The following is a 15,108-nucleotide window of genomic DNA, read 5'->3' as shown; positions in this document are numbered from 1 at the left end:
GGCGCTCAAACAATTTTCCGTTTTGATAAATTCTGTCCTAAATCACTAATAAACACCACAACGGAAATTTATGGAATATTAAAACTACTTGGAACAAATGTCCTACTTTCAACTCCCCAATACATCCTTTGCAGTCAATCATGAACTCACCACTTTTCATTTCTCTTCATTTTCGATACAATCTTACTAAAAAAGAGCTTCTTCTTGGCTTCAGTTTAATCAACTACAGTTCTTCTGAAAGTGATGAACAAATTAAACAGCATCATTAGTGAAATTAGTAGATAATATCCATCAACAAAAACGTCAGATTCAAAAGTTAAAGTGATTGAATACTAGAATTGAATACCTTCTCTAGAACATGGTACGCCATAGTAGAGTAGATCTATTTCCACACAGAAAACCCTAAACATGTAGAAGACACATTATAAGAAATTTGTGAGACTAACCATTGTATGTAATTGTAAACTATCTAATATTTTCTGTAATTGATGTAGTAGTTTTAGTTTTTTGGGGAAATAAACATTTATTTATTTTATTTATTATGAACTTAGAAGCAACTACTGTTGGCTAAGAAGGTAGTCAATAGAATGATTTTTGTTCAAAGATGAAGTAATATAATCTCAATCAGTGTACAAAACATTAAAAATCACAGAAATTGTCAGAATACACAGTCTAATGTTTAAAAAATGGAGTCATGTAACGGTAGATATTGAAATTCGTAGATGTTGTCCTTTAACCATTGTTCAAAATTGTCCTCAATCCCTTGTTTAATATTCAAGGTAAAGCTATAAAATATTCTAACATTTTCTCCCTTATTTGAAAATTAGACACCAGTATACACTCCCTTATTAGTGTTATCCTTTTTCAATCCCAGTGATTGCCTGGATTCTTCAGGAGTCTGAAAGAACAAACCATGTGATAATTTGCGTTTCAATCAAGCAAATAGAAACTCACAAAATCATGAATATTCCTAGCTGTCATGAAACTTGATATTGTGAACAGTAATGATCTATTATCCTCGTTGTCTTCGATGCACAAATTACCTACCATTGAGGAGAGAAACAAGAATATTTTAGACCAAAACTCACTATTCATATCACAAATATTGAAAAAATGGTGGAAACAATCCTAACTTTGCTGTGTTTGAATGAAGATTCTACCCATACAATCACCCTCGAAATAATTGTAATATCATTAATCATCATAGAAGGTACTAATTATTTGTAGCATTGGAAAACAACGCCATAAAAATCACCAAGAACATTACATCAAGATTTGATATCAATAAAAACAAACTTTCGAAATTTGCGTTATCAAGTGAAGAGTACCTAATCCAATCCAGTGCTCTTAGTGAGCAGAATATCATTAAAAATTATAGCACAAATAAATATGAAGAATAATTAATCTAATAGGAGGCTAAAGAACATTTTTATATTGTGAAGAAGACATGACAAATAATTTTGGCGAAGGAAGCAGGAGCAATGAATCCGATTCATAATTATTCATTACTATCCAATATCATTTATAAGTATTTTTATATCCGATAAATTCTAAGAATGAGAATATTATCATCCGATTATTCTCAGTAAAAGTATTTACTGACTCAACTTTGAAGTTAAAGTTATAATTGGAATAAAACATGATCAATCTACTATTAACTTGAATAGTATTTTACTCCTATCAACTTCAAGTAATGTGTCTACAGTTAATAATAATGTACCTAATGTAAAATGCATAATGAAGATCATCTTCAGAAAATAAAAATCGCGAAGATAGTATAACTTATAAAAATAATAGGAAAAATATAAATAGGAAAAACTTCGTTGTAATATTAAAAGTGAAATTGATGTAAAACAAAGAACCAGATGTGACATTCCAACTGCATGACAACATTCTAATGAACGGAGTAAGAAGTAGAGAGAAGCCAGATCGTTTCCCACGTTCTCCCATCTCACCAGAGTCGTTTAGCATTATTTTATTTGTATAGAAGTTCCCATTTATTCCTTCTCATTTGTTTCAAGACTTGAAAAATCATCATGAGGTTTTTTTGGAATTCCAATTTCCGTCTTTATTTAATGCCATACATTACAGGAACTAATTGTTAACTAGGAGCAATATTTGACAGAGAAATTCTTTCCTGTAATTGTTTTCGACTTTCCCACTCTGATCATAAAATAGATTATTAAATACTCACCTTGTCTGCAAAGTTGTTCACTCCCATGGAGTAGGAAACTTCTTTGTTTTCATATTTTTTGTTATGTTCCTTGATTTTTGCAACATTAGCATCGAATATAGCCTTCCTTGTTTTATCTTCTTCGGGAGAATAGTTTCTATTGAATTTGATCTACAAAACAAATTAATTCAGTTTAAAACCCACTATTAAATTGTTTACAATTATTCAAGATCATTTTGCTGAAAAACTATAAAAAATTGTACAAATTTGCATGAGAAACATAATGGAAATCTGCATTACAATCAGTACAAACATGAGACCAGAGAAACAAAATATAATCATTGCTGAGACCAACATCCCTACAAAATTCAATTGAATTATTATTCGAATGTAAATTTTAAGCTTTCAGTTAAATCAATGTTCTTATTGGACGTGAATTCATTATTTCCAAAACAATTATTAATTTTTCTTGACTTGGCCTTCAATTCCTTGCTCATTTTTGGACGGTTATTGACATCAGTCACTATTTCTTGTTTCTTAAAGAACTAGTTCATGATCATGTTTTTTTTTCAAATTTCAGACTGAGGCATTAGTTTCATTAGTGAACGTGATTAGTACATAATTATTATTTTCGCAAGCTTTTTAAAGTCCTTCAATGAGATTACGTTTTCAGTTTGCAGAACATTACTTCAACACCTGTATTTTTTATTTGTTACTGTCGATGCCTCAGAATAATTGCATTTTTACACTCTATCAGACCCAAAAATCATGACAATAAAGGATTTTGAATTACCACGAAAGACACTTTAATATGTGATAGAAGTCTATTTTTCGAATTTTGATAAAAGTTTCTTGATGGAAGTGAATTAATCAGATAAATTCAAAATCCTAGTTGATGCATTTCTTTCTTATAATTGAAATTGTGTTTAAATCAAATCATAAACTTGGCATAACCTCTGGATTGTTTATTTTATTTAAGAAAACCATTTTGGGCGAATGTCTATTGTTTTTATCTGGATTGTATCTATTGTCTCGGAATAAATAAAAAAATATTAGCAGGACCTCTCCTAATATAATAGAGCATGATATTATATTTTAATCCTATGAACTATTGAGTTCACACCAAAAATATCAATGAATATCAAAACAAAACAGCTAGAAATGTAAGTAGTAGGCTATTGATCTATAATGTGAAGTAGTATTGATACTAAATACTGAATAAATCGGGTAAAAAAGTTGCAAAATTCAGCATCATTAAGGCCTACTAATTAATAAACCATAAATGTACTGTAAGTAGTTCTGTGTATTTGTTGTGTACGGCAGCCACTTTTCATTAACATAAACGTTTCATATTTTATTATGCATGACATGTTTCAGCTCATTACTCATTAGAGTCATCATCAAATGTAGTTGTGTATACAGAGTGATTCTTAATTATGGTAAAATAATCTAATACGTGATAGTAGAGGTAAAAATAAGATGAATAGCTCCTCTCTCAAAAAGTTTAAGTAGATTATGTCATTAAGCCTGGGAGGAAGCACGAAACGAAGTAGATGATCTCCTATGATTCCTGCCCAAACGTTTACTGAAAACAGATGTTGTGGACGATTAGGATTGATGGCATTAGGATTCTCATCTGCCCAAATATGTTGGTTGTGGACGTTAACGATAGCTGTTCTTGTAAAGTGTGGCTTGTCGGTAAATAAAACGGTTGTTAAAAAGTTTGGGTTAACAAATGTTTCTAAAAACCATCGGCAAATACCAGCACGGGGAATACAGTCTCGTGGCAATAGAGTATGAACTTTCTGGAGGTGGTATGGATGTAATTGTTGCTCTTTCAGTATTCTCCAAATAATAGATTGATTGACATTAAACTGCACTGACAAAAAACACAGCGCGGTTACAGTAGGCATAACTTACAGCTACAATCTATGAGTTATTAGTTCTCTCCTCATAAAACAGCAAATTTTTGTGGTGTAACGTACTACATAATAATACATTTTATTCAACTTTTATTCAAATTTAGTTCACACAGCTTACATGATTCTTCTCAGAATTAAATTCTCTACAATTTTTATTGCGAAATATTATTTGTTTACTGGTCATTAAAGAAGTTATTAGGCATCAAACGTAGAAGTCAGTGTTTTTCTACTTAGATTTTTTGCATATTTCAACTTTTTTCTAAAACACTACTCACACTACAGCCTCCAGACTAGTTTTATTCAATTTTTCATATATTTTTCCATAAGAATCCAGCATAAGTTTTCCAAGAACTAGTCGCCAAACAATTTAGCATCGGTGTATTTCACCAGAGGAACTGAATTCCGGGCGAAATCTTTCACCCTGTATAGCTCGCTAATGAGGCGTTTATGGATATATGTTTTTAAGAACTTTTTTTCTTATTTTTACCTCTACTATCACGTATTAAATTATTTTACCATAATTAAGAATCACCCTGCATAATCGTTCAACTAACCTTGAAACTTTCCCAATCATACTCATCTTCCTCCTTCTTATCTACTGGAGATGCCATAGTCAAAGCAGCAACAACAGCTATTAACAATAACAATTTCATTCTGATGTCAGACAAATTGAATCCTGAAACACAATAGAACACGAAATCAATGGGATATGCCCATTTATGCCACTTTTACAAGTCGTGATAAAAATTGCTAATATTATAATAGTGAATAGGTAGTGTAAATTTTGTTATCTTATGAATCCTACAACTTCAGTCTTCAGTTGAATTTCGTATTATACGGGTAATCAAACAATGACAATATATTGTTGATTTGCATACTGGCGGAAAAGTATCAGGATTTTCAAAGTCAAAATAATCTCAAAAAAGTTCAATTTTTCTAAAAAAAGGTAGGCCAATCTTGAGCTTAGTTATTATAAAATGGGAATTGACGATGTGGAATTGCAAATATATATTTATTCAAATGCTTATCGATAAATAATTATTATTAAACGGAACCCCAAAGTTAAATGCAGCAAACCACCCCGAAGATTTCTGCTACCGCAAATATTGACAACAGAGTTGGCTTGCCGAGCTGAAAAATAATTTTTGGATAGTAACTCATCGAATTTCCATTTAGCTGTAAACCTTGTTGTTAATATTTGCGGTAGTAGAAGTCGGGCTGGTTTGCTGCATTTAAATTTGTATTTTTGGTTAATAATAATTACCGGTATTATATACTTTACTTTGTAGACTGATTAGTAGAGTTCACATGAATTAGTAAGGTAAATCTTAATTTTCTATGTAAAAACGTGAAGCATGCATTGAAAAAAATATTTAACTCAATTTGACTTTAATTGATGATTTTGCTACAATATAAAGTCAAACTTAAATAAGAAGAATGCTTTGAATTACTTGATTCAAGTTATAGCCTATAGGTACCGTAGCCTACTTCATATTAGAATAGACCTATACCCTATAAAAATACATCTTAAATTTGTTACCATCATTCCAGCTTTTCTCGTTTTCTTAAATATATATACTGAGAAGTTTATAGTCAAATTTAGAATGAAAAACTTTGAAACAAAAAAATCTAAACTGAGCTAAAATAAGTAAGTTTGTACAGTGCTTCTTATTTCTACAACGCAACACGGATCACACGTAAGACAAAACTGAAACAAAGAACTTTGAAATGAATGCTATCAAATGTTATTTTTATTATCAATAGCTCTTGAAATGAGTCATTGTGGGTGTGTGGTGTGAGATAAGTGTAAACAAGGATGACAAGTTTGAAATGCGTCATAAATTTACTGATTTTCCTACTGTTTGAACATAACCTTTATTCCAAAATGAAATGGTTAGATTGTTCGTAAAGGAAATTAAATTATTTATAGTTTATAAGATCATAAAAATGTAAAAGAATTGAGAATCAAAACTTCCTAATAGTTTCTTTTAATCAAGCTTGATTATCGATAAAAAAACATTGTTGTTTACCTGACAGAAAGTTGGTGTACACAGGTACACTTTTCAGTTTTCACCAAGCACAACAGAACAGACGAAAAACAAAGAACTCAACTGATCAGCTGATCTATGGTGTGGCGGATGGCGCCATGATCAACTCTATTTCAAATTCAAACTAAATTTGGTTAAATCAAACTATTATTCTACACAGTGAAATCAATTGTGAAATACTAATTTACTTTTTTAATAATAATACCTTATTAAAAAAAAAATATTTTCTTGACGAATAAAATATTATGATTTTTTTTTTAAGAATGAAGAGTTGATATTTCTTCAGATATATACCGGTATCACCTATCTGCTTCTGTAAATAGAAGGCAGTAGCAAGACAGAAAAACGTCAATCCTGTTGTCCTATCTTTTCCACTGAGATTACGGAACGTGGATCTCACTATAGCATGAATTTTCATCTCAATTATGAGAATTTATTATCACGTAAGTAAATCATGAAAATAAATAGTAAGTTATAATATAGGCCTATATTTTTATTTGTGAATAAAACTCATTTTAGATAGAACTGATAATAATTATTAACAAGGATGGACAATAATATTAATATTATAATATCAGATAGACAATACATTAATATTAATAGATATACAGTCATATGTATGGGAACCCATCAATAAGTTGGAGGCTGTTGTAGATAAAATACTGTAACATCCAGGATAAGCTATTCCTTGGTCAAATACTCTATACCTTTTGACGCACAACTGAATTTCAACCCCTCATAAGGGGGTGACTTAGAGGTTGTAACTCGAATATTTTAAATGTAAACACACATTTTGTGATACATCATAAATTCAAAGGCCTTTTAATTTCATTGCCCTATTACCATAGGTAAGGAAAGTATTGCTTTCCAAAAAAAAATAGAGGTACCCCAATTTCTATACGTTTCAAGGTCCCCTGAGTCCGAAAAAGTGGTTTTTGGGTATTGGTCTGTATGTATGTGTGTGTGAGTGTGTATGTGCGTCTGTGTACACGATATCTCATCTCCCAGTTAACGGAATGACTTGAAATTTTGAACGTAAGGTCCTTACACTATAAGGATCCGACACGAATTTCGATCAAATGCAATCCAAGAAGGCGGCTAAAATGTTGTCAAAAACAGGGGTTTTCGCGATTTTCTCGAAAACGGCTCCAACGATTTTGATCAAATTCATACCTGAAATAGTCATTGATAGACTCTATCAACTGCAACAAGTCCTATATCTGTAAAAATTTCAGGAGCTTTGCCACATCTATGCAAAGTGTTATTTTGGATTCTCAATTATCAGCCTTCATATACAATTTGAACAAAAAATTTCGAGTGGAAAAGATTGAGCATGAGAATCTCTACAATTAATGTCTTGTAACATTTTCACCTAAAATTTAAAATAAGCTCGAAATTCGAGAAAATGTGATTATCCAATTGCAAACTTTTGACAACAGTTGATTCTATTAAATTTAATGATCCACTATGAAGAGATGGCAGACCTCGTGTGTCTCCAGCTGGCTCAAATCTTTGAATAGTAGACTTGAGATGCGCGGAAACACTAGCGTCAGGTGATCGATTTTCATAACGGCATGGAAAGTTGTGTGAGTGCACCACAACAGATTTTTAAAACAAGAAAGATGGCATCAATAAAATTTTTTTATGATACTTGTATCCAAAATGGTGAATGATTGAAGTTTTAGTTTTTAAAGAAATAATTAGGGTTCGTAACTCAAATATTTTTCATGTAAACACCCATTTTGTGATACATAATTTTTAAGAACTCTCCAAAACAAGAAAGATGACATCAATAAAAGTGTTCTATGATACTTCTATTCAAAATGGCGGCTGGTTGAACTTTATCAATTATTTCTTTAAAAACTAAAACTTCAATCATCCGCCATTTTGGGTAAAAGTATCAAAGAACATTTTTGTTGATGTGATCTTTCTTGTTTTGGAGAGGTCTTGAAAATGATGTACCACACAATGAGTGTTAACATTTTTTTAAATGTTTGAGTTACAACCCCTCATTTCCCCAAAAACTAAAACTACGATCAGCCGCCATTTTGGATACAAGTATCATAGAACATTTTAATTGATGACATCTTTCTTGGTTTAAAAAGGCATTTGAAATTATGTATCACACAATGGGTGTTCACTTTTAAAATATTCTACTTACATCCCCTAAGTCACTACCTTTTGGGGGGTTGAAATTCAGTTGTACGTCATTTGGTAGAGTATTCGACCAATAACTTATCCTGAAAGTTACAGTATTATTTATCTACAACAGTTTCCAATTTATTGAAGGGTTCCCATACATATGACTCATTCTGTATATCAGATAAAAAGTAAGTAACTAAAGCTGGGTTTACACTAAAGTTATTAACAAAATGTTATAACTTAATCCTTATAGATTCTATTAGATTGAACGGAACTTGACAAACACATATGTTCATCATGTGTTTGATAAGTTATGTTCAATATAATAGAATCTATAAAAATTAAGTTATTAACATTTTGTTAATAACTTTGGTGTATACCGGGACGACATAAATGCATGCGCAGCTTTAAATTATATAGAAGGCGGTGGAAAAAGAGAATCGTCAGCCATGCCATATCATTTGCACCGACTACAACGTGAATCTCGCTGTAGACTGACTTATACTTTCTTTTCCATTGTATATTTGTAAATTTCAAAATTAATATCTTTTTCGGAAACATTGTTGGGTAGTTCCCAAAAGGGTAATATTAAACTTTTGAGCCCATATGGTATGACATATGTAAAGACTGCCTAAAAATAATAAAATGGTGAAATTGGATGAAAAACAATAAAAGGGTATTCACACTAGATTGAAAATGTTCTATTGGAATAGGGAAAAATTCTGTAGTTTCATTAATTCATTAAATCAAGTATTATAGATATTGTTACCCATTTTCTTTCTTCACAGATTCTTTTTAATTTATGAAGCTCAATTTATATATAAGTCGTATATGGTTTGTTTGTTACCTCTTCAAAATACTTCTATTCTCAATCAAAATAATATTGTATGAACATTCAGATTCAAAAATGTAGGTACATCTACACCTTCCATACTGTAACAATAATAATATTCGTATGGCTTTTATTGGTGGGGAGTTGAGAAGTTCCACCTCGCTAGAATATATCAAGGTCGTCAATGGGCCTTACAACTGTCATACTTCAGACGGGACCGATAGCTTAGCGTGCTCATCCGATAACACGGGAGTGGCCTGATCAAAAACTTTTGGTGATGAGCAGGTTTGAACCGGGGATTTCTAGGCTGCTAAAAGTCTCAAAAGCCAACAAGTAGATTAAGTTATCTGAATTAGCTTACCGTACCGTTAAGATATCTTTGAATAGTTTGAAAAGAGATCTATTTGAGAAACAAAAGTTGAATTTGAGAACACAATGGAATAGCTAGGAAGAGTTCAACTGAACAAAACAAAGAATCAATATTATCAAGAAAGAACAAAAAAAAAACAAATAATAAGATTAATTTAATTTATTCTACATCTTATGGTGTTCTTTATCACAATATAAATGCAATTGGAATGTATAATCTGTTAATTTTCAGTTGTTGACATCATTACCTCGTCAAGAACGAAAACAGCACAGTGATGTAGCAGACGAGATGCTTGCACAGAACAAGTAATGTGGAGACTGCAGTGATGAGAAATAATCATTTGTTGTTTCACAGAAATAGGCCTCATTCAGCACACAATGGATGCAATCTTAGGTCACCAAGGCCACTGACCAATTATCATAGACGAAGATTGAGAGCGTTGAATAAGTTGATCAAACAAGTAAATGGAAATTTATGAAAATATGAACAACCGACCTTCGTAATATTTTATCATACAGCAATCTTTATCAATTTGTACTAACAGCTAAGTTGTCGAACGTGAACATTTTGTTGCATTATCATAAATCATTATCAATAAACGCGATATTTCATTGTTTAAATAATAATAACGTACATCAACCAAGAAATCAAGTCAAAATTGCATCAACAATAGCTCACATGAGTTAATTTTAAAGCATTTATGATCCAACACATCTATTTGATTGTTGAGATATGAATGATTCTATTTGCCAACAAAATTATTCATGAAATTTATTCAGCAACTCTGCCATGAATAATTCATGTGTGTACTCAAACTGATTCAACAGTATTGTTCCTAGTCAATGGAACTGATTGAAATAATAAAACTATCAATCATTTTATTGAATAATTAAATCTACGCTTCAAGAATCTAAACATTCACTTAGCATGTAAATCAATAGAAACTTACAGCCTGATATAGCATAAGGTATTTATAACCTTCTAATTTTACAAAAGAAATGAGAAAATGAGTATTGGGTGACATAAAAATTTGGAAAATATTAGGAATTAGTAGAGACAATCTTAATGTTATAAAAAGTACATATCCAAATAATCAATTTTGTGAATTTAAGGCATATTGGTGTTGCGAATTCATAATGAATGATTTTTATCCAAGTGATTGCACTGAATCATTTTTGATAGAATTTCTAGTTTGAGCACATGAATAACAGAATATAAATGATCTATTAATTTGATTGACAGTATATTATAATAGCACTATTTACAATTTAATCTATACTATTAATAAAATAGATAATTGAAATACATGGACAGGATAGGGAATCCACAAAGTTAGTAGACAGTCTACTAACGTTGGGGAATCCATGCCTGACGCATCATCACTCCTGAATTATCAAATTGAAAAATTTTGCATAAAAAATCTGAATTTACCTAGGATTAATTATAATTCAACAATTGGGTGGAGGTTGTGGGTTAGAGTCTAACCGTAGTCCTTTTTTGCTGAGAATTTTAAACTTCAATGGAGATTATCCACGTAATAAATCATTATTGTATATTTTCAGTTAATTATCTATTGTTGTTCAAGTTGATTCCAATTTTGAACATGGAACTCTAGAGCTATGAATTAATCTACTATTGAGCTTTTCACAAACCCTTGCGGAGCGAGGGTTGTACCTGCTACTACCTAAGTCTATAAAACCTTGGTTTCTATATAGCCCATTGGCTTCTACTTTTATAAAGAAATAGACAAATATTCTCTCTTTTAAGGAATATTTTCTTACATCATATCATAGCCACCTCTAATGTATTAGATGTGGCTATGATCATATGCACCTTTATTATCTACAACGAGGGGCAAATTAAAAACAAGATTATTGCATTAGGTTCAAGTAAGGAAAAATACAGTATCAAAATACAGTACTTGATAAAATGTATAATTTTATTCAATAAATTAATTTCATGCAAACAACATAAATATTTGAAATTATAACCAGAATCAGTAGAGAATGAATGAAGTATCACTATTACGATTCAAGAACATTGGTAAGCTCCTCTTATAATTATATGTCCAGAAAAAAATTGTCAATTAAATTGACTTTGGTGTAGCACTTCATAAGAACAATAAGTCACGGATTGCACAGTGACGTATCTGTGTATTTCTCATCATACAGTACTTCAATGTTATACTGTATTGCAGTTCATAATAATTCATCACGATGTTGTATCTATGAATTCTTAATTCAATCACTATACTCTCAAATCCTTTCACATATTATTTCGACAACACTGGGCTCCATGAGAACGGGATCCAGACATCTGTTAATTGCACTACCCAGGATTTCATCCAGAAGGAAATGGACCAGACTGGAAAAAAACAGATATCGGAATTACAAAATGCGCCTTCAAATATCAGTACCGTAATTCAAGTATAATATTATTTATTATGTACATCACTTGTGAAGTACGAGCTTTCATATTATTTCAAATTTAGATATTTTACACTGTGATGATTTTCTTAAAATATAATAAAATGAATAACGGAGAATAAAATGGAGGAAGTTGTTGAATTTTATTTAGATGAGCTTTTAGATAAGTCATTCAAGTTGGTAGAGTATTCATTCACATACATTTTTCTGTAGAATTTCACCATATTTCTGTGAGTTATATTTTCTTCTATAGAATGGTATAAGCCAGTGATTAGAAGACTGCAAGAGCGTTTATAGAAGACACTTATATTTTGATATTCAATATATGAAGTAAGAGTCGAGGTTTTATTTACACCTTTACGATTTTGCAACTCTTCAAGTTGGTTGATCTTGCAACTCTTCAACTCAGGAATATTCAATTTTTTGGTAAATCTGATTAGGATAAACAAAACCTATTCTATTGTGTTTTCTTATCAATTTCAATCTCCAGTTTTTCCTAAAAAAATACTACTAAAAATTGCAACATGATTTTGATACGTTCGCAATAATTATTGCATCATACGATAGACTGGTTTCTATTTGCAACAAATAATGTTTCACAGTGAGCATTGGAGTCGTTCGTTAGTATAAGAAGGGGAGGCTACAGCAAGGAGGCGCACGGGCACTCCCTGTCATTTTGTGGCAAATTTAATAATTAAAAAGATTCAATTACCCATTTCATTTGATATTATCATTTTTCAATTTTTAATAGTAAAACGTCGAGATGGATGACATAAAACGTTCAAATCTGCCGCTGCCACGAACGAGACAATACAATTGATCGATTTTTAATTAGTCGATGTTCTATCATTCTGGCGAGCTTCGACCATGCATAGGATAGACACGGCGTTCCCTATCTTCATCCTAAAAAGTTGTGGTAAGGAACATCTCCACGTCACTGTATGGCAAAACATTTGTTTAATATACTGTTTTACAGCTTAAATCGTGTTCATGAAAATCAAAATTGATGATTATTAATCACAATTTATTTCTATCATTATTTTCTATTTCTACCAGATTTTCTTAACTTACTACATTAATTGAATAATATGTAGCCATGTTGCCATCAACGACTTTGACTTCCACCGTGTCTATCCTATACATGGTCGAAGGTGGCGAGCATCGATATGGTTCAACGTGGTAACATTGTACAACGAGTTGAGTAACAGTGCTTGGACACAAATTTTTGTGTGCGATCCTAAAGTAAATAGCATTGAGTCGATGTAACAGTGTTGCCAATTTTTAAAATCAGATTCCACAAATAGACAAGTTAAAATAATGCTTGCAAAGACGCCGGCCAAGCGGTCATTTCGTGGACGTTCAACATTCTAACCTAAAGTTTCAAGTGCAAATTTGTAGACCGTAATATACTATGTTCTATATATTTTTTAGAATATGTAGAATATATTTGAGTTTGGTCGAAACTCACAAAGGATTTTGTTGAATGTCATTTTTGGAGGTGAATATTTGTATTTATTTTTATAATAACATATTGAAGACTATGGCCCGGTTGCACAAGAGCCGGTTAAGTCTTAACCAAGTTTAGAACTTAGCTAAATCCCGAGCTCGGAAACCGGCCCTAAGAACATACTGCTTCTAAAAAAATGAAACTAAAAACAAGTTATGAATACACAACATATTCATATTAGAACTTTATCTAGAATCTAGAGGTAGGCCTATATAAAACATAACTTCAATATAAAATTTAAATAGTTGATTCCAAAATAAGATACATTCTGACTGTTCTATGAATAGGAATAGGAACAGTTCAACCCATAAGACTGTTGATGTGCCTTTACTAATTATGCATGATGAGTGTAGGAAAAATCTGAAAATGAATGCTTACTTCTCATCAGCAACAAACCGCCAAAGATACAGTTGCAAGTAATGTGTATCAACCTGGATTTGTTGCAAGCCGTATTTGCTGAAAGTCCGCAACCTCACACATTCCAAGAATGTCTGGAAAACACAATAGAAAATGTTACTCTTCACAAAGCTAAACTAATAAGATTCACATCCGTTTTTTAATGGTTCTTCCTCTGCTTTGGTCTTTCATTTATTGCAATTGTTTTGTTCTTGTATTGAGATATTGTTAATTTTAGCGAACGGTTATAGCTATAAAATCAACTTCAACTGTACTGTTGTGCAGATGACACCATTCTGACTTGATATGAATTTGAATTCTCTTATGAAAGCTACGAACGGTTGACGACATTTTATTCGACACGCTTTGTACTCTAAAAAAACTTGTTGAGACTTGAAAAAACATCCATGTTGCCAAATTGTGCGAAATTTCAGTCGTCTCATGCAAGCCCAAATGACTGGATATATTCAAATTGACGACAACTCTGCATCGACTATTTATTTATAATTTTTTTTTGACTTTATCTATATGACTGTAGTTATTATCTAGGTATCTAATATCTATATGACAGTGATTGTTTTGAGATATTTGCTCTTATGTACCTGACGATGTCCATGTATTTGTGTAAAATGCTCATGACAATAAAGAATGAATTGAATTAAACTGTGTTGTGCAATTGAATACATCCAGTCATATTACATGGGCTTCCATTGAAAGACTGAAATTTTGCATTATTTGACAACACGGATATTTTGTCCAAGTCTCAAATTGTTTTATTCGGAGTATAATACCCAAAAATAGATTTCTTCATAAAGGTTGTACAAAGATTTTTCATGAACTCTTGATTGCAAGTATAATAATGAACAGTTCACACACCTTCTGATTTTAATTTAAATTTCGAGTCAGAATGGTGACGTTTGAGCATTTGAGAGGAGCGATCAATATTCATTCAATCCCCAATAATATGTACAGTATAATAATTATTATTATCCGATTATAAATAATAATAATTGTATTTCAATCCGCTCCAAGAACATTTCTTGTGCATTTACTTCAAGAAAAATTGGTGACATTCACTTCATTAAGATCTCAGTTAAACAAGAACCAGCCTGAGTAGATAACTTTATTACGTAAAGTTTTCAGTTCGCCAAAATCCTGTTGCTTATTATAATACCAGCAAATTTCCATTTGAAAGCATGACCTTTAGAACATTGAACTAACTTCTCCCTAACTCATTATCACTGATCTCTAACTATTGTACAACGGTGTGGTTGACCGTGCATCAATCTGCA

At 31.4% G+C, this 15,108-nt stretch overlaps 2 protein-coding genes across 5 annotated transcripts in view; both read right to left on the bottom strand.

The window, feature by feature from the left end:
- Positions 1 to 591: 591 nt before the first annotated feature.
- On the bottom strand, positions 592 to 10,231 carry LOC111054662 (protein CTLA-2-alpha). 4 transcript variants are annotated; one of them, XM_022341740.2, is made up of 4 exons: positions 9,735 to 10,231; positions 4,650 to 4,771; positions 2,195 to 2,344; positions 592 to 898 (listed from the first exon to the last, which is right to left on the bottom strand). In XM_022341740.2, exons 2-4 carry the CDS (start codon positions 4,746 to 4,748, stop codon positions 824 to 826), a joined length of 324 nt encoding a protein of 107 aa, XP_022197432.1. In that variant the 5' UTR covers positions 4,749 to 4,771; positions 9,735 to 10,231; the 3' UTR covers positions 592 to 823. The 4 variants fall into 4 exon arrangements, with proteins under 4 accessions (XP_022197432.1, XP_039284410.1, XP_022197426.1 ...); XM_039428476.1 differs by lacking the exon at positions 9,735 to 10,231 and adding an exon at positions 9,484 to 9,619; XM_022341734.2 differs by lacking the exon at positions 9,735 to 10,231 and adding an exon at positions 6,126 to 6,250.
- A 1,169-nt stretch (positions 10,232 to 11,400) lies between these two features.
- LOC111054656 (vacuolar protein sorting-associated protein 51 homolog) overlaps positions 11,401 to 15,108 on the bottom strand; it is a 48,325-nt gene continuing 44,617 nt past the window's right edge. The window contains exons 14-15 of the mRNA XM_039429510.1: positions 13,799 to 13,911; positions 11,401 to 11,851 (exon numbers count right to left, since the gene is read on the bottom strand). Of these exons, the coding sequence (XP_039285444.1) occupies positions 11,743 to 11,851; positions 13,799 to 13,911 (222 nt within the window). The 3' untranslated portion in view covers positions 11,401 to 11,742. The remainder of the gene's footprint in view (positions 11,852 to 13,798; positions 13,912 to 15,108) is intronic.

The sequence above is a fragment of the Nilaparvata lugens genome, chromosome 5 (genome assembly GCF_014356525.2).
Source record: "Nilaparvata lugens isolate BPH chromosome 5, ASM1435652v1, whole genome shotgun sequence".
NCBI lineage: Eukaryota > Metazoa > Arthropoda > Insecta > Hemiptera > Delphacidae > Nilaparvata > Nilaparvata lugens.
This window is presented reverse-complemented; position numbering and strand designations above follow the sequence as displayed.